This window comes from Ochotona curzoniae, unplaced genomic scaffold (genome assembly GCF_017591425.1).
Source record: "Ochotona curzoniae isolate NIBS_2020 unplaced genomic scaffold, NIBS_Ocur_1.0 scaffold_4701, whole genome shotgun sequence".
Lineage (NCBI taxonomy): Eukaryota > Metazoa > Chordata > Mammalia > Lagomorpha > Ochotonidae > Ochotona > Ochotona curzoniae.
Window position 1 is genome coordinate 18,127,859 of NW_024467122.1, and position 27,418 is coordinate 18,155,276.

At 45.5% G+C, this 27,418-nt stretch overlaps 1 protein-coding gene and 1 pseudogene across 6 annotated transcripts in view; both read left to right on the forward strand.

Moving 5' to 3' along the window:
* The first annotated feature begins 483 nt into the window (after positions 1-483).
* The window catches only part of DDHD1 (DDHD domain containing 1), a 68,994-nt gene continuing 42,059 nt past the window's right edge, over positions 484-27,418 (forward strand). For 4 of the 6 annotated variants that reach the window (XM_040968372.1, XM_040968371.1, XM_040968373.1 and 1 more), the window contains exon 1: positions 485-1,498. In XM_040968372.1, coding sequence (XP_040824306.1) covers positions 637-1,498 — 862 coding nt within the window. In that variant the 5' untranslated portion in view covers positions 485-636. Of the gene's footprint in view, positions 1,499-27,418 lie in introns of all 6 variants that reach the window. The other 2 variants (XM_040968374.1, XM_040968370.1) reach the window with 2 other exon arrangements.
* LOC121148312 lies at positions 14,587-16,202 on the forward strand (annotated as a pseudogene).

The window sequence follows — 27,418 nt, forward strand, 5'->3', positions numbered from 1 at the left end:
CACCTCAGGGAGGCCCCGACTCGAGCGGGTGAGTATTTCAGACGTGGGGTGGAGTGCTCTTGCGCAGGCTGACAATTCTGGAGCGACCAGAACTGCCTGACAAAGTTGAGCCGGGCGACACCAAGGTCACAGAGTCGGTGTCGACAAGAGCTAACCGCCTGCCCGAGGGCTCTGTGGGCTCACGACCCAATTGTTCAGGACTGGACTCTGAATCCCCGGGTGGGGGACGGAGGCACAGGAGAGAGAAGGAAGAGGGCAGCTGAGTGGCTGGCAGCGGGCGACCTCGGCCGACCTCGTACCCTCAGCCTGAGGAGCAAGGGGGCGGGGCCCGGAGACGGCGCTTCCGGGGCGGGGCGCGCGGCCCGGGGGGCGGGGCGGGGCCCTAGGACCGCCTACGTCAGGCAGCGTGACAAAGGGGCAGGGCCGGCGAACGCGGCGGCACCGCGCGCTCCGAAGGGGGGCGGAGCCGCCCCCGCCGCCGCCACAGCCGCCGCGGTCGTCGCCTCAGCACCCTGTCGGGATTTGAAAGATTAGGAACTCCCGGTGGAGAGGGCGGCGGCGTTGAATGTGTGGCGGAAGCGCTGGGGGCCTCGGCGGCTGGGCGCTCGGCCGGACAGCCGGCGGCGTCTCCACAGCATGAACTACTCCGGCCGCGGCTCCCCGCGGAGCCCCGAGCATAACGGCCGGGGCGGCAGCGCCTGGGAGCTGGGCTCGGATGCCGGGTCGGCGTTCGGCGGCGGCGGAGGCGGAGGCAGCGTCTGCTGCTTCGAGCACCTGCCCAGCGGGGACCCGGGCGACGGCAGCGTGCCCCTGGCCCTGCTGCGCGGGGAGCCCGGGCTGCACCTCGGGGCGCCGAGTTCCGAAGACCGCAGCCACCCTGTGGCCCTGGACCCGTGCCTGAGTGACGAGAACTACGACTTCAGCTCGGCCGAATCGGGCTCTTCGCTGCGCTACTACAGCGAGGGCGAGAGCGGCGGCGGCGGCAGCTCCTCGTCGCTGCACGCCTCGTCTCCGCAGGCGCCGCTGGGCCCGGCCAACTCGGGGGGCGGCGGGGCGGCGGGAGGGGGCTCCGGGGAGAGGAAGCGCACCCGGCCGGGCGGCGCGGCGGCCCGGCATCGCTACGAGGTGGTGACGGAGCTGGGCCCGGAGGAGGTGCGCTGGTTCTACAGAGAGGACAAGAAGACCTGGAAGCCCTTCATCGGCTACGATTCGCTCCGCATCGAGCTCGCCTTCCGGACCCTGCCGCAAGCCACGGGGAGCCGACCCCGCGCCGAGTCCCCGGACGGCGATCATGTGTGCGGCCCGACCTCCCCGGCGGGCCCGGCCTCCAGCTCGGGAGAGGAAGACGAAGAGGACCGCTCCTGCGGCTTCTGCCCGCGCCCGGCGAGGCACGAACCCGTGATGCAGGAGCTGGTGAACATCGAGCCGGTGTGCGTGCGGGGCGGCCTCTACGAGGTGGACGTGGTCCAAGGAGAGTGTTACCCGGTGTATTGGAACCGTAAGTGGCGGGATGAGCTACCCACACCCCCTGCCTCCTAAGGGGGCCCGGGTGGGCTTGGGGACTCGGCCGCCGCCGGGAGGGAGGCGCGTGGGGCTCGCCGCAGGATGGAGGCGGTGCAGCGCGCGGCAGGTGAAGGGTAGAGGAACAGATGGAAGGAGCCCGGCTGCCTGGGGTCAGGAGGATTTCTGCAGCCTGCGCTGTGGCGTTGGGGGAGGTTGAAGGGGATCTCTCCTACGGAACTGTTAGGGACTTATGGAGAAAAAATTGATCCGTGGCGGGAAAGGAAAGGAAATGGAGTGTTGGCGCTCGGGGTGTCCGTGGGAGTGATTCTGGCAGGTGGGTTCACGAGTCCCGTGGAATACTCGTCTGGGACCCTGTCATGTTTTCAGTGTTGCCCTTTCATCTTGGTAAGCCACAAGCCCTGTGATTCAGTTTCCTCATCTGTAAGATGGGAAGACGTGTGCCTACTCACAGGGTTGTTGTGGAAAACGAGAATGTCAAGGGCGGGCTTGGGGCAGAGCGCGGTGCCAGTGTGTGCTGTGCGTGTTCCTTACACGGCACCTCCTTGGGTTTGTAATGCAGAGGGAGGAAGGAGGCAGAGGGCATGCGGCGACTCCTGCAGAAGCAACATGCAGAGCCCCGTCATGACAAGCTGATGGCCATCAGCACTCTGTTGCATATAGATTTCGTTTTTGTGAGCCCAGTGCCGTCATTGATTGTCACTGCTCTCACTTGCCTTCGGGGGTTCTGCTCCGTGTTAATTGTACGTGACCACGGCGGCTGCAGCTTGTGCTTGTGGGTGGAGTGCATCAGTCTTATCTGTGTCCCCTTGGAGGGCCTGGTGCAGGAGATATGCAGCAGCTAGCTGGTGAATTGCATCAGTGATTCTGGCGATGTGTGAAGCTGAGTTACCATGATAGCCTTAGGACCAGATAGTACAGCATGGCGTCAGTTCCTATGGCACTGAAGGCGCTGGTTACCGGTTTTGTTTTTTTTAAGGTGAGGTTCATGTGGACTCTGTTAAATGACTCCTTTTGATTATAAGCCCATTAAGGTCAGGATACTGCTTATATCCATTCATGCATTCATTCAGTCCTATTTATGAGTTAATTGTCCGCAACACAAAGTGTTTGTGAACACACTAGGAAAGGTGGGGTAAAGAAAATGATCTTCGTGCCCTGGGGCAGGGGTTTCCACTTAAGTGTTTTCTTCAGATGACCTAAACATCACTGTAAAGGTTTTGTTGTTGTTGTTTATCCCCTGAGCATAGAAGCCCAAGGACTTGGTTGAGCCACAAATTTGGATAAAAATGCACAACATCCTTGAGGCGGGGACAAGAAACCAAGAGCAGAATCTTCCTCCTGGATTAAATGAAACATATTCACCTGGAATAATGTCTGATATTTGATTTTTGATAAAATGGTGAATACATGCATTGTCCATCAGGATTTTTTTCACAGTGGCTACTTCACAGTGATAGCAAATTAACGTTAGCATGTTGTATGTGAGGCAATGAACTCTGGAATTAATGAACTTGTTCAAGGTCATTCCGAAAGGGAGGGAGCAGTTCATGAATCTCGAGGGGGATCCAGTGTAGACGCTGCGAGTTTCTGCCCCCTCCAAGGTGAGGGTGTGAGAAAAACTTTCCCAGAAGATAGGAGATCGAGTGCTACAGGGTGAATTGAATCCCTCTCCCTGTGTGGGAAAGGCCTTCCAGCCAGGTGGTGGAACAGACTGGAAAGACACAGGTGCGTGAAACTGCTGGGCCTTCTGTGGCAATGAGGGCTGCCGCAGCAGGGGCCAAGACAGTGGGCTGGGTCTGGGATGCGGGCGCCACAAAGGTGGAGGTTGTGTGAGGGCTGCTGTTTGCTCCAGGGTAGGGTACACATTGTTAAGAGCACCTGGAAACGAGAGACATATCCAGGGTAGCTGGGAAAGGAACAGGCTGTATATTGTTATTTGGACTTTGCCTTGTGAGTCACTGAGAACCAGGTAACTGAGCGTTCCTGTCACCTAGGCCTGATGCGTGACTAGGTCAAGGCTGGATCGGAGGAGTGGAAGCATGGTTATCATTGGGTTGCGGGTGATGTAAACTAATCCAGAAATGATGAGGGCCTGCCAAAGTCAACCAGTAAGTAGTTGCCTCAGATCTTTCCTAGAACAGATAGGCTAGTAGGCTAGTTATAGCTTTTAAATTATTGTTAGCTGTGATGACAGCAACACCTGTTTTATCCACTTGTTTTATCCTCCTTTTAGCATTTTCTAGATAGTTCGCTGGATATAGTCCTGTAAGCACCCAAGACCCATACATGGGTTACAGTGAAGACATCATATGCCTTCTGTGGTGTCCCGTAATTTGCCCTGTCTCCCAAAGTCCCAAGGCACTTTGTTCTGATGAGCTCCTCACATCTCTGCAGGCTGAGACTTCGTGGGAACATTCGGTCTCCCTCTTCAGGCAGAATTCTTCATAGATTTTGACCTCCTCCCAGCGCTACTTCACTTTTCCTTTTCAGTCTTTCTGGACGCTTTATGGAGAGTGGTCATGAAAGGTGCACACGAGCAAGGCCCCATGTAGGATTGCATTGGTCATTTAGGTTTCTGTTGGCGACTTGAGCCCTCTGCATCTGGGTGTCAAGAACATGTTAGTTAGGAATCAGAAACTGTCAAGAGCTACAAACCACACTTTTCTTCCCCTTCCATCCTGCCCCATATTTCTGGAGTCCTTATAAGTCCCATTTGCATTATGTAATTTTAAAGCATTTTCAGTTATAAAGATTTGGTTTTTATTGGAAAGACAGAGTTACGGAAAGAAAAGGAGAGACAGAGAGATGGTCCACCCACTGGTTGGTATGGGGACCCATACTCCCCACATGGCTGTAGTGACCAGAGTTGAGCCCATCTGAAGTCAGGAGCTGCGAGTCTCCTCCAGATCTCCCACATGAGTGCAGAGCCCAAAGCTTTGGACCATCCTCTACTGTTTTCATAGGCACTTCAGCAGGGAGCCGGATCAGAAGTAGAGCAACCGAGACATGAATTGGTTCTTATATGGGATGCTGACATGACCGATAGAGGTTTAACTCACTGTATCACCACACAGACTCTCATTTTAAGTTTAAAATACTTGAGTAACTAAGTAGTTGTCTTCAAGGAACATTGAAATGAAGGGAAACTTATGTTTGCAATAACATGAGATGTAAAAATTCAAGCTTTTGCTTCAATATGTGATGTTTGCTGACTTGGCGTAGATGTACCCATGTTATTCAAGTGAGCTGCAGTGCTGTGTGTGCCAGGCCTCCTGGGGAGCCCCAGGGCCCCAGGCAGCGGAAGGCGCTCTCTGTTAGTTTCTGCCTACAGTGAAGCAGGCCTGTAGGTAGTAGGACCCAGGCAGCACTGACATTCTTGAGCCTGATATATTCTGGAGACTTGGGCTCTGTTTAGCTGCATTGTCCTCATTATCCTCCGCTGGCCTAGCCTGGAAAGCTGTCGCGCCTTGCCTTGGAACCCTGGCTGCTTGGGTTCACAGAGCTTTGGTAGAAGTCGTCTGAGAATGCTCCACCCCAACCAAGTGGGCTGCGGAGTGTGTTTTTCAGCACAGGCACGTGAATGGTGGCGATGTGTCTGCAGGCACTAGCTGGCCAAGGCCTGCTGGGCTTGTCCGCCCTCCGCACTGTGCAGTTAGCTTACAGGCTGGTCAGATGCTAGCTTTTGACTCATCTTGTTTGTGTATGGCTCCAGTGTAAATAATACATGTTGAGCCAATGTTTCATACAAACATTTAATTTGATATGCTTGTTTTCCTTGTTTCTGTCAAATTCCGTCCTCTTTTCTTTCTTCCTTTATTGTTTTATTTGCTGTTGTTTTGTTTGAATTGCCCTAGCACTCCTCATGGTTTGTGTTTTTGCTGTATTGCCTGTTGTCTGGAACCCTAAGGCTGATGCCTTTTGCAGAGACCAAAGGCAAAGCTGGATGGTCTGGCCCAGGAATTCTCTAAAAGTTAGAAACATGAAGAGGAGAACAGTGGAGGCAACCAGAGAAAAGAAAAGGGATGTGTGGACAGGATAGCTAAGATGAAGGTTATTGGCAGAAGAGGCTGGAAGGTGCATCTGGTCCTTGGGGAATCTCATCTGGAACCTTTTTTTCATGGTTATGACTGAATTTAAACTGTATGTGTAATCAAGAAAAATTATCAACACTGATAAAGGTGTAGACACAGCCAGGCCCTTTTCTGCCACAGTTTATTCCTGAAGCTTGTCTCCCTATAGGTAGAAGGAGGAAGAACATTTTGTATACAACATATACACCTAAATCTAGTCAAGCTTCTTGGGCAAAAGGAAGGATCTTAAATCACTGAAAATTATTGGATCAGCGGAATGAAAAGCATGACAGAGATGCTTTTTAATACCCCTGGTTAGGGGAAAAATGAAAATCACTGTGGTAAAAGGTACCATTTGCATGTGCCAGAGAACTGAAGAAACAGAGTAGAAGATTGGATATGATCATATAAAGGTAATTCTAGTATTTTTTAAATAATTATTTTTTGATGCTAATGCTTACATAGTTGAGAGGGAGGCTTGCTCATTTGGACCACAGTTAGGGTAGGGAGGGTCAAGGAATGGGGAAAGTGGATGAGACAGCCACTTCCAATCTCCTTTTTTCTTCTGATGTCTGGGGAGTAGAGAAAGAAGGGGAGAGAGCCACTCCCATCAATACCTAGGAATGGGGAAAGGCCACTGATGGCATCCCAGGGTCCTCAGTGTGAAGCATGTTCTGAGGGTATGGCTTAAGTGATTTTGATAGTTCTGTAATGCTGTGGATTTTATTGCTCCAAGGTTGGGGAAATTCTTCCAAGGCCCAGTGGCTGACATGATCTTCCTGAGTCTCAATTCTCTGGAATACTTGTCTGGGAGAGCTGTCCAATTTGTTCTGCCCTCCGTGGTGCTAGATGTCTTCTGCAGACCTCAATGAACTGGTTGTCATGTCCCCAGTGAACATCTGGACATGTCATCCACTGCAGAGGCCTCAGCAATGTGGAGACCCTGTTCTGACACATGCACACAATGGTCATACCATAGATCCTGTGATTTTCACTGTGTTTGGAGTTCTGAGTCTAGTTTTCTGGTTGGAGGGATCCCCAAAGAATTTTTACCTGAGGTGACACCAGCCTGACTTCTGTGTGTGCCAGCCAGTGTGGGATCTGGCTCAGTTCATCACCCACAACAGCTTACCTACACACTGTGGAAACTGCAGCCCTAGTCGGAGCAACCCCCAATAATCCCCACTAGTCCTGCTGCCCCCAGCCCTGTTTCCTGTGTATGCCAATTTGTGCAGCAGACTGGTGCTGTCTGTCCCACATCCCATTTAGCTCTCGTATATGTCAGTGGACACTAGCTCAACCCAACTGACCCCACTTTCTAGCCCACACTCATGCCGGCAGTGCCACCACCTGTCTGGCCAGGCCTACACCCAGCCTGGTTCTCATGCTCACCAGTGGGAGTTGCAGTCCATCAGAGAGTTGGCCACAGTTTCCCTAGTGGGTCCACTCCCCCCAGCCCTGGATCTTGCACTTTCCAGGTGGCTCTATGGTCTAGTCTGACAGGACTTTTCCCCAGTCCCAAAACTTGCCAGCTGATGCTATGACAGAGCTCAGCCAATCTGCACTTACTCTGGCTCCTGCATGCACCAGTGGATATGGTCACTTAGGCCAGCCTGGCTCTCCTGCTAATCAAGCTTGCATACAGGCCAACAGGTGTTGTAGCCCTGCCCAGCCTGGCCTGCTCCCAGTCCCAACCCTCACTAGTGGGAGCTACAGCCTAGCCCTGCCCAGCCTGTCCAGCCTGCCCCCATCTCTGGCTTTCATTGTAAACTAGTAGGTGTGATAGCCTAGCCTAGTTTGGCATGGCTGCCACCCCATCCTGGTTCCTGCATATGTCAGTATGCTATGGTTTGGCCTGCCCCTGCCCAGTCTGTTCGTATCAGAGACAACCCACACACCTGCCAACAAGTGAAGTAGCCTTGCCTGGTCTGACCAACACCCAACCCTGACTCATGTTCACCAGTGGGAGGGAGGGTTCACCAGGGGTATTCCCCCAGTTCTCCCACCAGGCCTTCTCCCAGACCCAGATCTCACACATGCCAGCATGTGCTAGGCCCTTAACCAGCGGTCTGCCCCCAGTGTCAGCTTTTGTGTGTACTGGTAGATGATTGCTGCCTATAGCCAAGCCTGGCCCACACCCAATTCTTGGGTGTGGATGCAGGTGCTGCAGCCTAGACCAGCCGAGTCTGTTCCCAGCCCCAGTACCCATGAGTGTTGGTGAGTTTCATGGTCATGCCAGCTTGGCCCATCACCACCCCAGGCCTCAAGCAAACCAGCTGGTATGGCATCCCACAGGGGAGAAACCACAGTCCCCCACAGAATCTGCTCCAGACTCATTCTCCTGTGAGCTAGTTAGTGTCATGGCCTAGCCTAACATGGTCCACCCCCTGCCCCAACACTGGTGAGTACTGGAGTTGAACCCTGCCAGGCAGGCCCCCCCATTGTGGCTTTTGTGTGAGTAGGTGGTAGTTGATACCTGAGCCCAGCTCAGGTCTCCCAAGTGGTCAGGTGTATTGTTTTGGCCCCGGAAAGTCCTCTGGTTTTCCTCTTAAACCACCCAGTCTCAGGCCTCACTGCTCACCTGTCATGCTCTCCCTCACCAGTGCTCCCCATCTCCTGCCCCACTTCCCTGAGCAATTCACAGCCCCCCATTCCTGGTCCCCTGGAGGTGTGGCCCCTGTCCTCTGGCCCCCAGTCGGGGGCCCTACCTGACAACCCAGGACCCACACATACTTGCGCATGGGTTCTCAGACCCTGTGTTGGTGTGTCTGTGTCTGCCTCCCCCCACCACATGTCTTAAAAACAAAAAATAGAATAGGCGACTATGCTGGCACACTGGTATAGTTAACACAGATTTGGCTTTAACCAGGCCCAGAATGCCCTGTAGTTAATACTTGCTTTTCTCCCAGCAGTATAATACCTGTGTAGGTGCAATGCTACCTATACAGGTGCCTACAGCTGGGGAAAGGTAATTCTGTTTTGTGTAGTGCTTTCCAGTTTTACCAGGTTGTCTACAAGAGTAAATTATATGTTCATTAATAGGCTCTAATTTATAATCACATGAACATAATCTATATAATCATGGCTCTTGTATTTTCAAATAAACTCTTTTGAAGAAAGAATGTAAGTATAGAGGTAGACATATCTGATGAGACTAATTTTCCCTTTGCTTCTTTTGGATCCTCATTCTGAGTTTTGATGCAGAATAATCCTTGAGCACACACTATGCTGCAACATAAGAGTTGTAAAGTTTATGCCTTGGAATGCGCTGCTCCTTAACTGCACGGGGTGTAGTATTAGAATTACTTCTGAGCCTTAGCAAGGCCAGAGCTAAGTGCACTCCCACCCTTGTATTTTGTTACTTATTACAGGCAGTCAACTTTTAGTTTGTTTTTTATTGACTGCATCCATTACCCCTGTCTTTTCTATAGAATTACTTCTGACTAGGGCCACAGCATTCCTTGCCTACCTGATTTACCCACTTTGACCTTTAGTAAAACTTGGTTTTTAACATCTGGTGTGCATTTTAATCTTAAGTATGTCCAAGTTTGCTTTCTGATTTGGAAACAGTCTTTACTTTGAATCAAAGGAGCATCATCAGAAAGAGAAAGTCTGCTTCAGAGAAAACCAGAGACTGTTGAGCAGCACTCGGGCCAGGCCAGCTCAGTGTGTCTGCTCAGGCGCTTTCTACCTACTGCTTAGATCAACCCTTATTAGATGGCTAATGAAGATGAGTTTACGTGTCTGGAGAGCTTGTCAACAGATGCTTGCCTTTCTCAACATTCGCTTTGTACAGCCAACCACTCTTCGTGCTTTCTGCTGAAGATTAGCACAGGTCACCCTTTTTCAGCTCTTTCTTTGCCTTACTATAGAAAATAGTGATACCTCATATCTTACTGTGTCTTTTTTGATAACGTTGCAGTTTATTCTTTAACCTGTTTTTTTTTCCTTTTTTTTTTAAAAAAAGCAATGTTGTGTTACGTAACATTGTCTATCACAACTGTTGATGCGGGATGGGAGGATATAACTGTACTGCCTATATAAAGAATGTCCTTGATCTGGAAATGCTGGGCAAACTGGTCTGAATTCCAGTTAACTGGCAGAATTCTCTGAGTTGTAGGAAAAACCTACAACCCGTAATGAATAGGATGGAGTGCGTGTAAAGGATGGACCTGATTCACATTTGTTGCAGGTCACCTCTCGCCCTACCGCAGTTCCTCAGTCTTATCTCTGCCACCTCCATTTTCATTCCTGCTGGATTCTGTAGAGCCAGAGTTGTACTGAGTTCTAGGATGTGAAGGACCACTAGAACCAGGCTGCCTGGCCCAAATCCTGGCTCTGCTGTGTGCCCTCTGTTCGATGTTGTACAACTTAAAATTTATGGGCTTTTTTTGCCTTTCTGTAAAATGTGGACTACCCTGTCTACCTCTTAGAGTTGATTAGTAAATGAGTTAAAGTATTGAAAGATCTTGAAATGTCCCATGATGAATAGTAAGGTCTGTGTAACTGCTGGCTTTTACAATTTCCCCATTTCCTGCATTACAACCCGCTTAACATTCTTGGCCCTCCTGTTTGAATTTACTGACGTGGCATTTTCTTGGCCTGCTGTCCTTGATCTTCAATCTTAAATCGGCCCAACACTAGAGCTCCTGTAACTGCTCCTGTCTGTGAGGAGGTATGGTCTTTGGTCTCTTTGGCTCCAAAGCTGTGCTGAATTGAATCTTCCTGGTCCCGTGGTCAGGGGTACATGGGTCATTCTCTTACAAATCCTCTGCCTGTGGGAAAGGACCAGTTATTTCCCATGGAAACATTCTAAGTACTTGAACATCTGCTTTCTTTTGGTAAGTAGATCTTGTTCACAAGCATGGGCAGTACTGACTCCACTCTAAAAGTTCATTTAGCTCTTCTCTGCCAGCCAGCTACTTTACAGTTTTCTAAAAGAGTGATCAGTTTTTAGTTGAGGCAGGGCCAGTCATGTTCTTGGTTTTCTGCCATGTTGGCAAGAAGAAAATGGCCCACAAATCCTGTGATAGTGAAGGGACCTCAGCATGAGAACTTTGAGGGATTCCTCCAAATTGACCTGCATTTAAACCAGCAGTATAATAGGAATGGCAGTTAGATTCTGGCCTCTGGCGTAAGATCTGACTGGAATTATTCTTGAATGTGATCCTAGTTGGTGGGGGGGAGGGGAGTTGTGGCAGCCTTCTGCTAACTCAGCATTGGCAGCAATAGCCGACATGGGCTCCAATGAGCAGATCTTTGTTAGACTACCTCAGTTTGAGTCCTTGAGTTAACTTAGCTATGTGACTGGGTGTATGTTATCTACCTGTGACACAGTTTCTCCTTTGGAAGTGGAGATCATTCCTGCCTCCTGGAGTTATGATTAAGATGATTATTTTTCCTAGGATTCTGTGCAGATTCATATATGTAGTTCATGTAAGCACAGTGCCTGGATCAGGAAGTGTTACCTACTTAAGACAGGATGACATTCTTGCTTTTGAATTGCAAGCTTTTGTCTTCTGAAAGTTAAGAAGTGTGTAGTACACTTGGCTAATTTGTTAAATATGAGAAAGCTATGGCTCCACTAGAATTACTTTAGCCTAAACTTGGTGGCTATACATATACATACATTGGTACATACTGTGTTGAGGGGATTCAAGAGATTTATGGGAAAATAGAATTAAAAGATGAAAAGTACGCTTTATTGCTCAGCATAAGCTCCATCAAATTGAAGATTCTTTTTGTCAGTAATGATACCAAACATTTGGTCCATCCCTAAAGAATTAAGTATCTTAGGATTTAACCATGTCAGTTCAGTCCTTTATGTATTATTAACTGAACAAAAATGGTGACTTTTCAAGATCAAAAAAAAAGGCAGGACAAATCAGCATTGTTAAGTGGATGCTTGATTACTTCCCACTGTAAGTTGCCATTGTTTGATGAGAGCAATGAACAGCAGTAGAACTCTATTGGTCAAGTTTTCACAGATATTGTTTTATTGTTTTATTTATCTATTTGCTGAAGTTTTGGATAACTTTTTCTATAGTCAAATATGAAGCACATGTTACTGTTATTTTATCTCCAAAAAGTTGATAAAAGCCTTAAGCTTTAAAAAAAAAAAGTTGCTGTGCCCCTTGCTGCTCTTTTTGGCTGTTAGAGAAAGAGAAACAGATTTTCCATCTGTTGATTCACTCCCCAAATGACCACAACAGTTTGGTCTAGGCCAGGCAAAAGCGAGTAGCCTAGACCTCCTTGTGGCTCATGTAGGCAGCGGGGGCCCAAGCCCGTGTGCCATGCTTTGCTGCTTTCCTAGGCAGAAAGTGGGGTTAGAGCAGAGCAGCCAGGACACAAACCAGCACTGGTACAGGTTGCTGGTATTGCAAGTGGCAGCTTTTACTTTACTGCATTGTACTACAACACTGGCCCCTATGACTCTGACCTTTACTCTTGAATCTACTTATATTTTGGCTGGACTAGCCTACGTTTTGGTAGCCAGTGCTTTAATTATGCTGTGTCTTCAAGATCACTCTTATAAAATCATGCCGTCTCAGAATTCTTCTAAAAAATGCTTCAGGGTTTTGATCTCAGTTGTTGAAAATTTTTACTGAAAGCTTTTTGCTCTTGTCTACAAGTGATCTAAGTGTAACCCTTTTGGCATCTACCCACCAAGCAGAAAGTTTATACTGCCTTGATTGTTCTGTCAGAATTGTGCAAACCGAGCCAACTGAGCTGTCTGTGGTGTTGGCTGTTGTTTCTGCTGTTAATTGTAAATCCTCTCCAGTTTGGACAAGCAGGACTAAGTTGTTTCCTGGCAGGTGTGCAGTCTGTCACTTTGGCGTCTTCTTCATTTGTGAACTGCTGACTTTCTCCAGAGAACCAATGATTTCTCCATCATCCTCTACCTACACTGCACCTTAAGTTTGATGTTTTTTCTAACTTCAGTTGTAGGAGAATGCAAATTGCTTGGATAGTAGTAGTTCTTTGCAGACTGACACCTTAGCGTTAATGCTCATGCTAGAACCTGAATGAACATGTGTATTTGAGTTTATTTTGGCACAAAAGAAAAAAAAATGCTGCAACCTGTGCATGGCTTTTCCTAGTACACATTTTCCAGTGATTTGAAAACCAACCCCGTGTCTGTCCCTGTGTTCATCTTGAACCTGCTCAATCACCTGGTGTTTTGAGCATCAGAATGAAGTGTCCCACTTGAGGAAACTCCATTCTTCTACTATACTCCAAGTTTTAACAAAAATAGGAAATTTTTTTCAGGTAAGATGAGGGCAGACTCCATGTAGTCTAAATTGCCAAGGAAAATCCTCTTAAATTTGACCATTAGTTTGCAGATTTCATGAGCCCAGGTCACTGGGAAGATTGTTAAAATTGTAGATTCCCAAATTTTATTCCTGGGATTTTGATTCAAGAAGCTACAAGCTGGGGTCTGAGAAGCTTCCTTTTGATAGATGTGCCAAGAAATTCAGATGTCAGGAGTTTTGTCCATCTCACCTTGTAAGTATTAGTTCCAGAAACTCTTAATCTGGATTGTTGGATGCCGCCTCATCTACACTCAACCTGCAGCCAGGCTAAAGGTGCAGTTCAAGAGTTTCTAGAGAAATCCATGGTGACCTTATCTCATTTCTTGTTCTTTTCACTTACCTGTTGCATCCCCTCTTTTCTTAGGTGAGATACAGAGGAAAGGCTTCAAGCCTTCACCCTTTCACCCATCCCCTCACCCGGCCTTTTCCTAGCCTGCAGGGAAAAGGCTTACCTTTTCAAGGTCTTTACCCTTCCCACTCTTGGGAACTCCTGAAAGATGTGGGAAGAGCCTATGAGGAAGTGTAATTTCCCTTCGTGTCACAAGCCCCAGGAGTTCTCTTCTTCCACTGTATGTAGCTCGCTCTTGACCTGTAATGTTTTTACTGACTTAGAGTCTAAAGTCTTCCCTCTTTAAACATGTAGTTTGTTCCTGTTTGCCCCAGATATTATATCAGTTGTCCTGTGATCTTAGCTTTCCTGGACATTCCAGAAAAACTATAGTTTTATGAATTACGTGTGAGTTTTTTTGGTTTAGGGTTAAGAGCAAAGCTCTTTTACTTTTTACATCCTAAGCAACTGCCAGGCGTTAACTTTGTTTTTATAAAGATTGCTTTAGGGTTTTCAGTATTCATCTGGAACTTGTTAGTTTCAGAAATTCTTGGGCCACTTGTTGTAGAATAGAAAAGGTCCTTGTTAGCATACTTTCATTTATCCCCCCTCTCAGCTTCTGCTATTGTTATCATAAATTTTATTCCCATTTATGTTTTAAATCCCAAAACAAAATCTTGGGTTTTTGCTTTAGATAGTAACTTTTAAAAAAAGATCCTAAGCACCGTTTTCCTCTCAGCTTTGAAAAACTTGTGCTGAGTATAAATAAGGTTGACATTTTTCCTTCAGGACTTTATAAACATGGCATTCCATTGTCTTCAGCTTTTATGGATTCTGATGGAAAGTTTGTTATTTTTATCCCTGTTCTTCATGTCAGCTTTCCTTCTGGTAGTCTCGTCCTTTGTCAGTAACTGACTTCAGCAGTTTGGTGCTGACACTTCCTGGTGTGGCTTTCATCATATTTCATCCATGTAGAATTATTTGTGGTTCTGGGAATCTGTGAGTTTGTTGTTTTTGTCAAATGTAAAATATTTGGCGACTTCTCCAAATTTGTTTTGTTTTTCCCCTTCCCACCTCTCTGAGGCAGTAGTGCTTGATAACAGTCCGCGTTTTGATGTTGCCTCACAGCTCCATGAGGGTCTTTCATTTTTCCTTTGTGCTCCAGTTAGTTAAGAGAGTCGCCATACATGCTGTTGCTACATTCTTGAGTGAATATGTTCTGTATGTTATGAATTGAAGAATTTCATTGATCTTTTTTTCTGTGGCCCCTAATCTTTGGTCTTAGTGGTGTATTTTTCATCTCCACTACTGTATTTTCTATGTCCAGAAGTATCATTTAGGTGATTCTTAACTGCCTTTTCTTCCTTACTGTGTCCATACTTCCTTGGATCTAGGAAATGTGAAGGTTGCTTTAACGTCTTTTTCTCCTAATTTTACCATCAGTTTTTGGATCTGGTTCTGTTAGTAACATCCTCTCCTGGATCTGGGATGTTTTCCTGCTGCTTTGAGTACTGTTAGATATTGCTAAGGTTTTGTGTGATTCCTTTAAGATTGCTGGGGTGGGCTTAGTTCTCACGCACAGTTAAGTTGCTTCGGATTAGTCTGATCTTATCAAGGCTTTCATGCTTTGTTGGGGTAGGCAGTGCAGCTTTTCGTATTGAATAATTTATCCCCACCCTTGAAAGCAATGCTTTTCCCAGAGCATTAGTCAGATATTAAACTAAAATCCCAGAACTTGGATTATTCCCAGTGCCATTTCAACTTTGGAAATTGTTCCACATACTCTGTTTCCAGTGGTTCTTTTCCCTGAGGTGGTTTTCTCCTCCATGTGCATAAATGAGCCAGACTCCGAGGAATTCTTCCAGAGGTCCTGAGTGCTGACTTTCTGTGTGTCTCTCCACTTGACGGTGTCTCATGACTGTGGATCCCTGAGCACAGAACTGTTCGACGGGTCAGCAAAAATGTCTGACTTTGTGTGAACAGCTTAGGATTGAGACAATAACTCCTGTCAGTTAGGCCATCATTGGAGATCACTGACTTAACAAATTGGAAATGCTCATTTGTGAGCATTTTGCCTCATATCATAGAAACTGGAAAGCTATTTACAAAGTACATATTCTGGATTTTGTTTCCAGAAATTAAGTTGTATAGAAAGCATTAGAACTGTTTGCCACATCTACTGCAAGAATGAAGACCATTCTCAGCCTGAATGGCGCGGATCAGTCTGAAGGGTGCACAGTGGTTGTGAAGGGGCCTAGAGGACCCTGCGAAGGGGCTTCAGTTACCTCAGTGTGGAACTCAGCCTACTGGCAAAGAAGAGGCTCCGAGCTGACAAATGGTGGGGAAATCACAAGGAACTGGCCACCATTCGCACCACCTGTAGTCAACATCCAGAACATGATCAAGGGAGTTACACTGGGCTTCCGGTACAAGATACGGTCGGTGTACGCTCACTTCCTCATCAATGTGGTAATTCAGGAGACTGGATCTCAGGTGGAAATCCGGAACTTCCTGGGTGAAAAGTATATGCAAAGGGTTTGGATGAGGCCAGGTGTTGCTTGTTCAGTGTCTCAAGACCAGAAAGATGAATTAGACCTTGAAGTAAATGTGATCGAACTTGTTTCAAATTCAGCTGCTTTGGTTCAACAGGCAGCCACGGTTAAAAATAAGGATATCAGGAAATTTTTGGATGGTATCTATGTCTCTGAAAAAGGAACAGTTTAACAGGCTAATGAGTAAGACCTAAAGTTGTCCAGCTATTGAAGTAAAGACCCTGGATTGATTCTAATGTCATTTTATTAATGCATTAGAAGATCTTTTGATTTGATACTTAAAAAAAGAAAGGATTGGAAAACTCATTGATTAATTCCTAGTGATTCAGATAATATCCCAGGTTTGTAAACCACAGGTCAAAACAAAACAATACAAAAAACAACAGCAGCGAAATCGTGTGGTGAGGTCAGAGGTTAAACCACTGCCTTTAATGCCAGCATCCCATTTGGCACCAGTTCAGGTCTCAGCTGTTCTGTTTCCAGTTGTTCTGTTTCCAATACAGTCCCCTGCTAATGTGTCTGGGAAAGTAGAGTAAGCTGTCCCAAGCACTTAGGCCCCATAACTATTGGGGAAGACCTAGACGGAGTTCTAGGCTCTTGGCCTTGGCCTGGTATGGCCTGGTATGGCCTGGCCTCTCCTTGGCTTTTAAATCAGCAGTGGAAAATCTCTTCCTGGCTCTGTCTTTCAAATAAATGTTTAAAATAAAGAAAAGCAAAACGTGTGGAATGGAAAAAGAAGGTAAGCAAATTTAAAGGTGTTTACTTGGGTGTGGCAAAAATTTGAGATCAACGTAGTTTTCTCATACCCATTTCCATTAAATATGTGAAAACTCTTCATATGTGTGGCCCCAAGATGTCCTAATCCAAGCTGTTTGTAAGAAGAAATTTGGAGACACATAGACACAGGGAGCATGCTTGCACAAAGGAAAGGTCACATGAGGACACAGCCCCGGGTAACCCTTTGCTAGCTAACAAAAGGGGCCTCGGAAGAAACTACACCTGGCAGAACCTCCAGCTTCCAGAACTGTGAGATGAATTTCTGTTGTTGAACTCTCCCAGTCTGCAGTGTTTTCTGTGGCAGCTCAAGCAAATTAATCAGTGGGCATTAAGCCACTCGGTTATTTTACACTTACACTGCTGAAGAACTAAGACATCTTTGTAGTTTTTAAACCCCTTGCAGTCTTAATTCTTCAATCAGAAGAAACAAGCAGTTTTTCGGGGCTGATTTTAATGTTCAGAAGTGCTTGGCTTTATGAAATTGGTCCCCATTTGGCCAATGGCACCTGCTGGCATTCACTGCTGTCCTAGCATCGTTAGTGTGCCTGGTGTGAATGGGACTCTCAAGTATGATCCCAGGTGTAATTTTGAAGTATAGATGTTTCTTTCATAAGATAAACGTCTGTGTCATTGCTCCCCACAGACCAACTGTTTATCTTTGTATTTGCCACCAGGCTAGGTAGTGATTAGGATAATGATTAATTACTTTTAATCCACATTATTCCTTCAGATTATAGATGCTTTCTAATGAATGAGAGAAAGTAAGTATTCGAGCATTCAAGTGTACAGTACCATTTTGATATCTAGTTCCTAATTTATTTCCTTTCATTCCATTTGCCAGTTAAACATGTTTTATCATCTACGTAAATACTGCAATTTTATTTTTTAATTATTGGTTTTTTTACATCATGTTTCTAGCACACAAAAAATTATAAGTAACATAACTGGCAATCAACATGCCATTACCTAATTTTAAAAATTTTAATTTTACAGGAAAAAAAAATCAATATTTATTGGACTGGTGTCGTGGCATAGCAGGTTAAGCTGTGGACTGCAATACCGGCAGCCCGTATAGGAGTGCTGGTTTGAGTCCTGGTGGCTTCTGTTCCCTGCTAATATACTGGGAAGACAGTGGAAGATGACCCAAATACTTGGGCCCCTGCCACCCATGAGAAGAACCCACATGAAGTTCCTGGCTCATGGCTTCAGATCCGCCTGTTAGGGCCATTTAGACAGTGAACCAGTGGGTGGATTGTGTCTCTTTCTCTTGGTTGTCTTAGCCATTTTTGAGTATTTGGGGCTGAACCTCAGCCCTTCAGACCCTGTGATGGACATCATTGTGCTGGAGCTGATAGAACTTCATGATAAAACCATCACCCAGAACTCCTCTCCATATTCTGTGGTAGTTGGAATGCCCATGCTATGCCCAGGTATTGACCTGATATTCATTTACTGGGCAGAAAGGACAGATTGATTTCCAGTAAGTATTGTTATAAATGACAAAATAATACTGTGCTTATCTAATTCCAACATACATTCTTTATATCTGTTAACCATGTAAAATGCTTTTGCTTTAGTGCCTTTCTCCGTGGTGTAGCAAATTTCTCCAGATGTTGTCATTCTCTATCAACAAAGGGAGGTGGTGTTTAAGAATCATATACATACTAGTATACATCACCTACCATGAGATTCTGCTACACATAATAAAAATGTAAAATCTTAAGCACAGATACACTGCTTTTTTTTTTTTTAATTCACAGATATACTTCTGTCCATATAAAATAAGTGTAGGCATCCAGAGTCAGGAACAGAACCTCCTTGTGTTATTCTCAGAAGGAATAACCTTCTTTGTAAGTAACGTGGTCTAAAAGGTGCTCTTCAGGAGTTCCAGTCATAAAGGTGGTAGCAAAGAACAAGAGACAGCTCAAAAAGCTGTCCTGCCCAGCAGTTTCAGTTGGATCCTGTAACCCAGACTCAAGCACATGGCCAAACCCAGCTGCACACAAGATTAAAAGGAGATTAGAAACAGTCCTGTACCTATTTAAATTGGGATTCTGTTAAAAGGAATAGAGGGGCAACATTCAGGCAAAATACAGAAAGATATTCTCATAGATGAGTTGTTTAATGAAGACTGGTGTACCAGAAGTGAAGTCTCAGAAGGCATCTCTACTCCCCAATAAAAGGAGCATCCCCAGTGAAACAGCTAAATATACCTCGACAGTGTGATACTAGACTTCTGTCATTGTCTGTACATACAATTTAATGATGTACTTACATAGTAGAATGTTAAACTTATAACTGTCATTAAAGGACTGACTACTATAATATGGGGGAGAAAGGGGAGGGCAAGAGGAAGTCCCTAACCTACACAAATATATTGTGGAAATTAAAATAAATAAATAAATAAAAGGAATAGAGGGAGAACAACAGAAGATGATCATCCAGTATTCCTTCTAAAATGTATATTACTATATAGGTTTCTATTTCCTTAATGTAAATTAATCCATTTTTATTGTGAAAACATCAAACATATCAGAAATGTATAATGTAAAAACTGGAAGTCCTTTATCTTCCACTTCACAGAGATACTTGTTAGTAACATCTGGTGTCCGTTCTTGCACTTCTTTGGTTACTCACTGAATGTATGTGTTACACAAACACAGGCTTATGCTGTTTGTAAGTTTGTTCTTTAATAGCATCTGTGTAGTGTCTTTGGACTTTTTAGTTTCCATGAAATATACTCTGGAAGTACAGTTGCTCTGTGAAAAGAAAGCAATGTTCTAAGTTTTACAAGGTGCCCCTGGTCCAGGGTGGCTCAGCGTCACTGTTGACATCTTGGACCAGATATTCTTTGTTACTGAATGGGGGCTGGAGGAGCTGTCTTGTGCATGATGGGACATTTAGCTGCATCCCTCCTGGCTTTTCCAGTTGTGACTACCAAAAATGTCTTCAAATGTTGCCCAAGGGTCCTTTGGGGGCCAAAACTATGCAATGGAGAACCATTGCTTTAGCTCTTCTCTTTGCCTGCCACTTTGCCTGGTTGGATGTAGGCAAAGAAAGCCTGAACTGGAATGACAGAGTCCAAGCTGAGAGAGAGATTTTTTTTTTTTTTAAGATTTATCTATTTTTTATTGGAAAGTCAGATTCACAGAGAAAAGGAGAGGCAGAGAGAAAGATCCTCTATCCGCTGGTTCACTCCCCAAGTGACCGCAGTGGCTGGAGCTGAACCAATCCAAAGCCAGGAGTTTCCTCCAGGTGTATCATACTGGTGCAAGGTCCTGAGGCTTTGGGCCATTCTTTACTGCTTTTTCAGGCTACAAGCAGGAGCTTGAAGAGAAGTGGAGCGGCCAGGACACAAACCAGTGTCCATTTGGCTTCTGCAAGGCAAGTCTTAGCCACTAGGCCCAAGTGAGAGATTTTTGCATGGCGAGCATCCTAGCAGGGTTATTGGAGGCCAACCAGAGTAAAGAGAATGACTTTGGAAGGGTGATGGCTAGTGTGGGATTCCAAGGCTACACTAACTTAGGAGGGTATCTAAGAAGGGGAGCAGCCTGGTGCATAGTGTTGTGTGACTGAGCTAGGGTTGTGTGGAAGAGGCAAAGACAGCCCCATCCCAAAAAGAGTGCCCACATATATGACTGAGTCGCATGGAGGTCATGTTCCCAGCCTGGTTGCTGTGGTGAGCCACTCCTGACCTGGCAATTCAGTATCTATTACACTAGGTAATGGGAGGATTATTGGTGATGTCACCACAGTATTTGGAATTATTTTAATGCTAGATGACAATGGGTCAAGAATGTAGTTAACAGATTTCTCACTTGCTCGCACCTGGCAAGAGCTTTAACTTTCAAAATAATCCCATGTTTGTAATTGACTAACAACATATTGAGCCAAAGAAACCAACTAAGAGTACATACTGTGTTGTGATCATAGTGTGTACCTTTTTAAAAAGCAGATGTGAGATGCAGGGGCAGCTGCTGATGCATCCTCTGTCGAAGGACCTAGAGTCAGGCCATGGCCACCCTCCTGACCAGCTTCCTGCCAAAAGTGCACCCTGGAAGGCAGTGCTCGGGTCCCTCCACCATGTGGCTGACCAGGATTAAGTTTCCAGCTCCTGACTTGCTCCTGGCTCAGCCCCAGCTCTTAAGGGCATCTGGGTAGTGAATCAGCAGCCTTTCTGTCCGCCCCCACTTTCTAGTCAATAATCTTCCAAATCTTAGCCAGCACAGCGCAGTGTTGCAACCACCTTCTACCTGCTTTGTGGCAGGCGCTTGATGTTGGATGGATGGTTGCATTGAAGTGCGTGAAGGTGCCAAAGGAAGCTGTTAGGGGGCCAACTCTGAGAAACCTAAGCACCATCCAAAGAAGCTCAGAGTTTATCTGGAAAGCAGTGAGGGGCCTTAAAGAATTTTAGTATTGAAACAATGTGATGCTATATTCTGGAATGGTTCTCTAGCAAGCCTATGAAAAGATGACTTGGTTCCTTAAAGGGGAGTCAGTGAAGTGAGTCTGTGTGCATGTGCTGCCACATTCGCGTTGGTGGGTGAGCACTGCCTAGCCGTGGTAAAAGAGTATTGGGATGGCAACAGGGATGCTGAATTTAGACAGAAGACATTTGAAATAAACAGGACGTAAGAAGATCATGAACTGAAATAATGACCACAGACATGATGTAAGGGATGGATTTGAGAATGATTTAGGAGATGTAATGATCAATACCTCATATTGAGTTACAGTTGAGAGAGGCGGGTTGGGTGATTCCCAGGTGTCCACTGTGCATGATCCACTATGGTTGGGAGCAGCTGTGGAAGAACAGGTTTGTATTCTGTTTTGTTTTCTTTAGGAAGCGTACGTGTTTCATGGCTTTTGTGGTTCAGCATAGCTAAAGAGCCTTGTTTGGGGAGAGGTCTGTAAAGAGACCCTCCCTGATTAAGAACATGGGTTGCATTGTGTGGTAGAGAAAGCTTCCGTGAACCCTGAGTTGAGCATTGCTTGCAGTCTTGCTTCTCACATGACTGGCTGGATGCTTTTGGGCAAGTTAGTTAGTTTCATGAAGATTCAGCTTACTTGTTTGTAAAACTGGGAAAATAACATCTGTCTTTTAAGATTATTGCTAAGATACAAAGAAATAAGCCTCTAGTTCTGGAAGATAGTCGGTAGCAACTGTTGACATCTAACCCTCTCCTGAAAGCCATTAGATTGAAGAGGAATCTACACACAGTCACCCCCACACTTCAGCATTACACAGGTCGATGGTGCCACACGCTTTTAGTTGCCTTTGTTTAAAGAAAGAGCAAATTGCAACACTTCTGGTTGCTGCTGCTTACCTGTGAGTGTGGAGAATGGCGTAAGGAGAGGAAGTGTGGGAAAAAAGGAGACAAAGGAGCAGAGGTTAAACTACACCACAGATACAACCACCCTTAAGAGGAGAAAGCTCCCAACGCTTCTGCAGTCTGAGCCCAGCAGCCCCATGATGCTGACATCCACATGGTTGCTGTTCTGAGTTCTGGATACTCCACTTTTTTTTTTTTTTCTTTAAAGATTTATTTATTATTTTTATGGGAAAGGCAGATATGCAGAGAAGAGGAGATGCAAGGTCCCACTTTGACCTAATGGATTAATGATAAATCGGTCATGGTCTAGTAAAATGAATTTTATGATTTTACTTATTTCCATTCATTTGAGCAGTAGAAAAAAAAAAAAAAGGTCTCCCATCTGTTGATTCGCTCCCTTTAGTGGCTAGTCACAGTAGGTGGTGCTGGGCCAGGCCAAACCTAGAAGCCAGGAATTCAATCTGGATCTCCCATAAGGTGTCAGTGAGCCCAGCACTTGAGACTGAAACCTGAGTACCCCATAAGGGATGCTGCTGTCCCAGGTGAGTCTTCAGGAGCTTCAGGTGAACCAGATGACTGTCCTAAAACTGCTAGATATTGAACACAGTTTTTTTTTTTTGTTTGTTTTAATCTCCTTGAAAGGAAACATCACATTATGAAAATAGAAAATTAGACTTTTATTAAATTCCCAGAAAACAATATTTAGGGGCTGGCCTTGTGGAGCGGTGGATCAAGCCACCTCCTGCGATACTGCCACCTCTTAGCAGAGCATCAGTTCAAGTCCCAGCCACTCCACTCCTGAGCAAGCTCCCTGCTAGTGCACACAGGAAAGCACCAGAAAATGACCCAGGAACTTAGGCCCACTGACATCCACACAGGAGGCCCGGATGGAAGTCTGCACTCCTGCCAGCCTGGTGAAGCCTTGGCTATTGCAGTCATTCCGGAAGTGAATGAGCTGGCGGATGGAAAAGTCTGTTTTTCTGTGTAATTCTTTCAAAGAAGTAAAAGAAATCTCCTTTTAAAATGCTGTTTGGACAGGCACTTAGCCTAGCTGTTAGATACATTTAAGATGCTTGGCTCCTGCATCAGAGCTTGGTCTTCTCTTCCTCGAGCTCCTCATTCCAGCTTCCTGCCGCTGCAGGCCCTGGGAGGCAGTGGAGAGGACGCAGGGAACCGAGCGCCTGCATCCACACTGAGATCTGATGGTGTGCTTTGGCCCTGGCCCAGCCCCAGCCATTGTGGGAATTTGGTGAGACAATTCTAGCATTTTCACTCACTGCTGTTTGCTCTCTGCCTCTCAAAGTAAGTGAAAACAATAGGTGAACGGTGGCTACAGTAAAGCAGCGTTTTACTTCAAAAAGAAAATTTTACTGAAAATGTTTTAATGTCAGAGCATTTCCAGTTTCAAATTTGGGGATTAGGGATACTCTACCAATATCAGAAAGAATAAAAAATACTACATAGAAAAAAGGATAAGTGTAGTAATAAACAGTGATATAAAGGAATACAAAGTTTAGTTCAGACAAATTGGTCATATCAGTAACCATAAATGGCCTGAATCCGCCTGTTAAATGAAAAAGAAACCCAGTTCTGTGCCTAACAGTGATGGGGCAGGATGCCAGTGTCCCTCCCATCCGGAGAGTGTGGAGCCTGTACCCCGCTTCAGCTCTAGTCTACAGTTTCCTGTTGATGCAGACTCTGGGAGGCAGCAGGCAATGGGTCAAGTGTTTCATCCCTGCCATTCCTATGGGAGACCTGGACTGAGCTCCCAGCTTGGAGCACTGGCCCAGCCCAGCTTATCTCAGTCCATCTGGGGCCTGACCCAGGAAATGGGTGAACTTGCTGTCACTAAGTGTTTGTGTTTCTCAAACTTTAAGGCCTGGCACGATGGCTCAGTGGCTGAATCTTCTCCTTGCAAGTGTCAGGATCCCGTATGGGTGCCAGTTTGTGTTCTGGCTGTTCCACTTCCCATCCAGCTGCCTATGTGTGGCCTGGGAAAGCAACAGAGGATGGCCTAAGGCCTTGGGACCCTGGAACTCCCAGAAGAAGCACTTGGCTCCTGGCTTTGGATTGGCTCCCCTCTGGCCTTATGGCAACTTGAGTAGTGAACCAGCAGATGAAAAATCTTTCTCTCTGTATCTCCTCTGTAAATTTGACTTTCCAATAAAAATAAATAAATCTTTAAAAATTAACTTTAAAATAATACATGGTTATTCAAAAGGTTAAAATACAAAGATAAACGGAAGTGGCTGTTCCACATCACTGGTACTGGGGTGGTTGGCAGGCTTGGTATGGCTTCTCCCCCAGAAACAGGAAGGAGAACAGAAAATTTGGAAATAGTGATCACACCCAATTCTCCCTAACCCTCGATCCTTCCTACCCTGTTCAACTATGTACACATCATGAAAAATAAAAATAAAAAAAGGCCCAGCACGATGGCCAAGCAGCTAAAGTCCTTGCCTTGAACACGCCAGGATCCCATATGGGTACCAGGTATAAGCCCGGCAGCTCCACTTCCCATCCAACTCCCTGCTTGTGGCCTGGGAAAGCAGTTGAGGACGGCCCAAAGCCTTGGGACCCTGAACCTGTGTGGGAGACTAAGAAGAGGTTCCTGGCTCCTGGCTTTGGATCTGTGCAGTTCTGGCCGTTGTTTTCACTTGGGGAGTGACTCATTGGACAGAAGATATTCTTCTCTTTGACTCCTCCTCTCTGTATATATCTGACTTTGCAATAAAAATAAATAAGTCTTTAAAAAAAATAAATTAAAATAATCATTTTTTAAAAAGACAAAAAAAAAAAGAAAGAAAAACAAGATCAGGAATTACAATTTTGATGGAGCAAAATCCTGGCAAAATTTTTTCAAAATGTTAGCTGTCAGACAAGTGCAATATCATAGTGGGCTGATCCTTTACCTGTGTTGCTGGCATCCCAAACAGTTGCTGGTTCTAGTCCCAGCTGCTCTACTTCTGATCCAGCTACTGCTAATTGCCTAGGAAAGTAGCAGAAAATGACCATAGATCTTGAGTCCCAAAATCAACACTGCAGACTCAGACAAAATTCCTGGCTCTTACTTTCTGGCTGGCCCAGCACTGGCTGTTGTAGCCATTTAGGGGCTGAGCTAGTGGATGGAAGATCTCTCTCTCTCTCCCTCCCTGTCACTCTGACTTTCAAGTAAAATAAATCTCAAAACAAGAAAGACAGTACACTTAAAATTTTAAAAATCATGATTTATAACAGAGTTCCTATGTTTTAGTATTCCTGTACCAAATGGCACAGAAAACTGAAAATATACCAGAAATGGAATAGAATGTAGGCAAATGAGGAAGCAACAGAAACACAGGAAATCTCCATCCAGCGCAGTGCAATAGCCTGGCAAGGTGTTTTGCAAGGGTTAGCGGTGGGACAACTTGTGTGGGATGCTGGCTCTGCTTGCTGCAGTGCAGCACTAGCCCCATGCTAGCTCATTTTTTTTCCTTTTTTTTTTTTGTTTCGTAACATTTTATGACACCATTTCATAGGCTCTGAGGTCCCCCCATCCCCTCCCCGGACCCTCCCCTCATGGTGGGTTACTCCACCTTATTGCAGTGTTACAGTTCAGATCCAGTCGTGCTTCTTTCATTGCAACATGCTAGCTCATTTTTAAAGTATACATTATTAGTTCATACTGACATTAGTCAATTTTTATTTTAAATGGCTTTATTTTTTTTTCTTTTATTTTCATACTTATTTCTCTAGTGCCAAAAATCTGAATTCCTAGTGATACTGGAAAAATCAGTAAATTTCCCTTACCCTACAGCTTTAAATTAACAATACTGGCATTATCAGTTCTTTTTATCCATGTGTATTTCCTGATACTTATGTACAAATTTGCTGCGTTTTAAATTCACTTGAAGTGATAATTCTGTATGTAGATAAAATTGCCAGTCCTACCTACATTTGTTTCATTTCATTTGTTTCATTGCCCTTTATGGTTTTGTTATTTCTGTTTTGATTGAATTTTGCTTCATTTAAATAAATTTATTGTTAAGAAATCAAGGTGACTTGGCAAGGATGGACCTTCTGGCACAGCAAGTTGCACCACTGCTGATGACACCTGGCATCCCCTAGCCTAATGCCTGGGTTCAAGTCCCCCCTCTGCTGTAACAGCCTCCTGTTGATGTGCGCCCTCGGGCAGGAGAGGATGCCCTCGGTGTGGGGTCTCTCGTCATTCACGTGGGAGGCCCTGCTGGAGCTCCTGGCTTCGACCTTGAACCCAGCACCAGCTGTGAGCATTTGAGGAGTGTACCCAGTGAAGGAAGCTTCTCTCTCGCGCTCTTGCTTTGCCTTTTGAAAAAATGTAAAGGTTAAGATAGTCTGATAAAACTTGTAGATCTTTTTAAGGAATTATGTAATCAAGGAAATGTAGTTAGTTCAAACAAATGTCTTCTTGACTTATTTTTCTAAAATAAGAATTTACACTAACAGTTTCATTTATAGACTAAATGGGAACATAAAATCACCAAGCAGCCCTAGAAAGATACAGCATACTACTGCCACATACACTAAATTTCTTTTTTATCAATAGTTTCCTTTTAAAATATTTGTTTATTTACTTACTTTTAATTTGAAAGTCAGCTATACAGAGAGGAGGAAATAGAAAGATCTTCTATCCAGTGGTTCACTCCCAGATGGCCACAACGACCAGAGCTAAGCCAATCTGAGGCCAGGAGCCAGGAGCTTCTTCTGGGTCTCCCATGCAAGTGTAGGGTCCCAAGACTTTGAGCCATCCTCGATTGTCTCACCAGCCACAGGCAGTGACATTAATCATTATTTGTTCTATTCTCATCAGTTGCCCCAACCTACACATAAGTTGATACCCCGTCCCCCATCACTGTCCCTTCATACCCCCACTTCACAATCCACCTTCACACCAACCACGTAACAAATGTAAACAAAAAATAAAAACATTCAACAAAACAAATCCCTCCCTCTCTACTTCTGCTTCATCGTCAATCTTGAAACCATACCATTAACCCCAACCCCCCATTCCCACCCCCTTATCCCACCACTTTACACCACTCTTATCATTACCATTGTCCCATTGCCATCCACCCCCCCCAACCCCTTCCCACCCCCCAATCCATCGCCACATCCACCTCTTCCCTTCCACCCCCATTCCACAATTCACATCCCCCCCTAATTCCTAACCTCATAAAAACAAAATAAAAAAACCCATTATTAAACCATCTCTATTCTCTCATACCAACAATCAATATTACCACCCCCCCTTCCCTCCACATCCCCTCTATCTCATTCACATCCTCCTACCTCCACCATTTACAACTCTATCTTTTATTTCCCCTTCCACATAATAACACATCACAATCCCCTACCACCTCACTTTCTCATTCATTCCCTATTCTCTTCATTTCTTATTCCCCTTCACCCCTATTACATCCTCCAATACTATTCTTTTATACCACCTCCATAACCCCCCCCCATCCATCCACCACAATACAAAAAACAAAACCTCCCCCACACA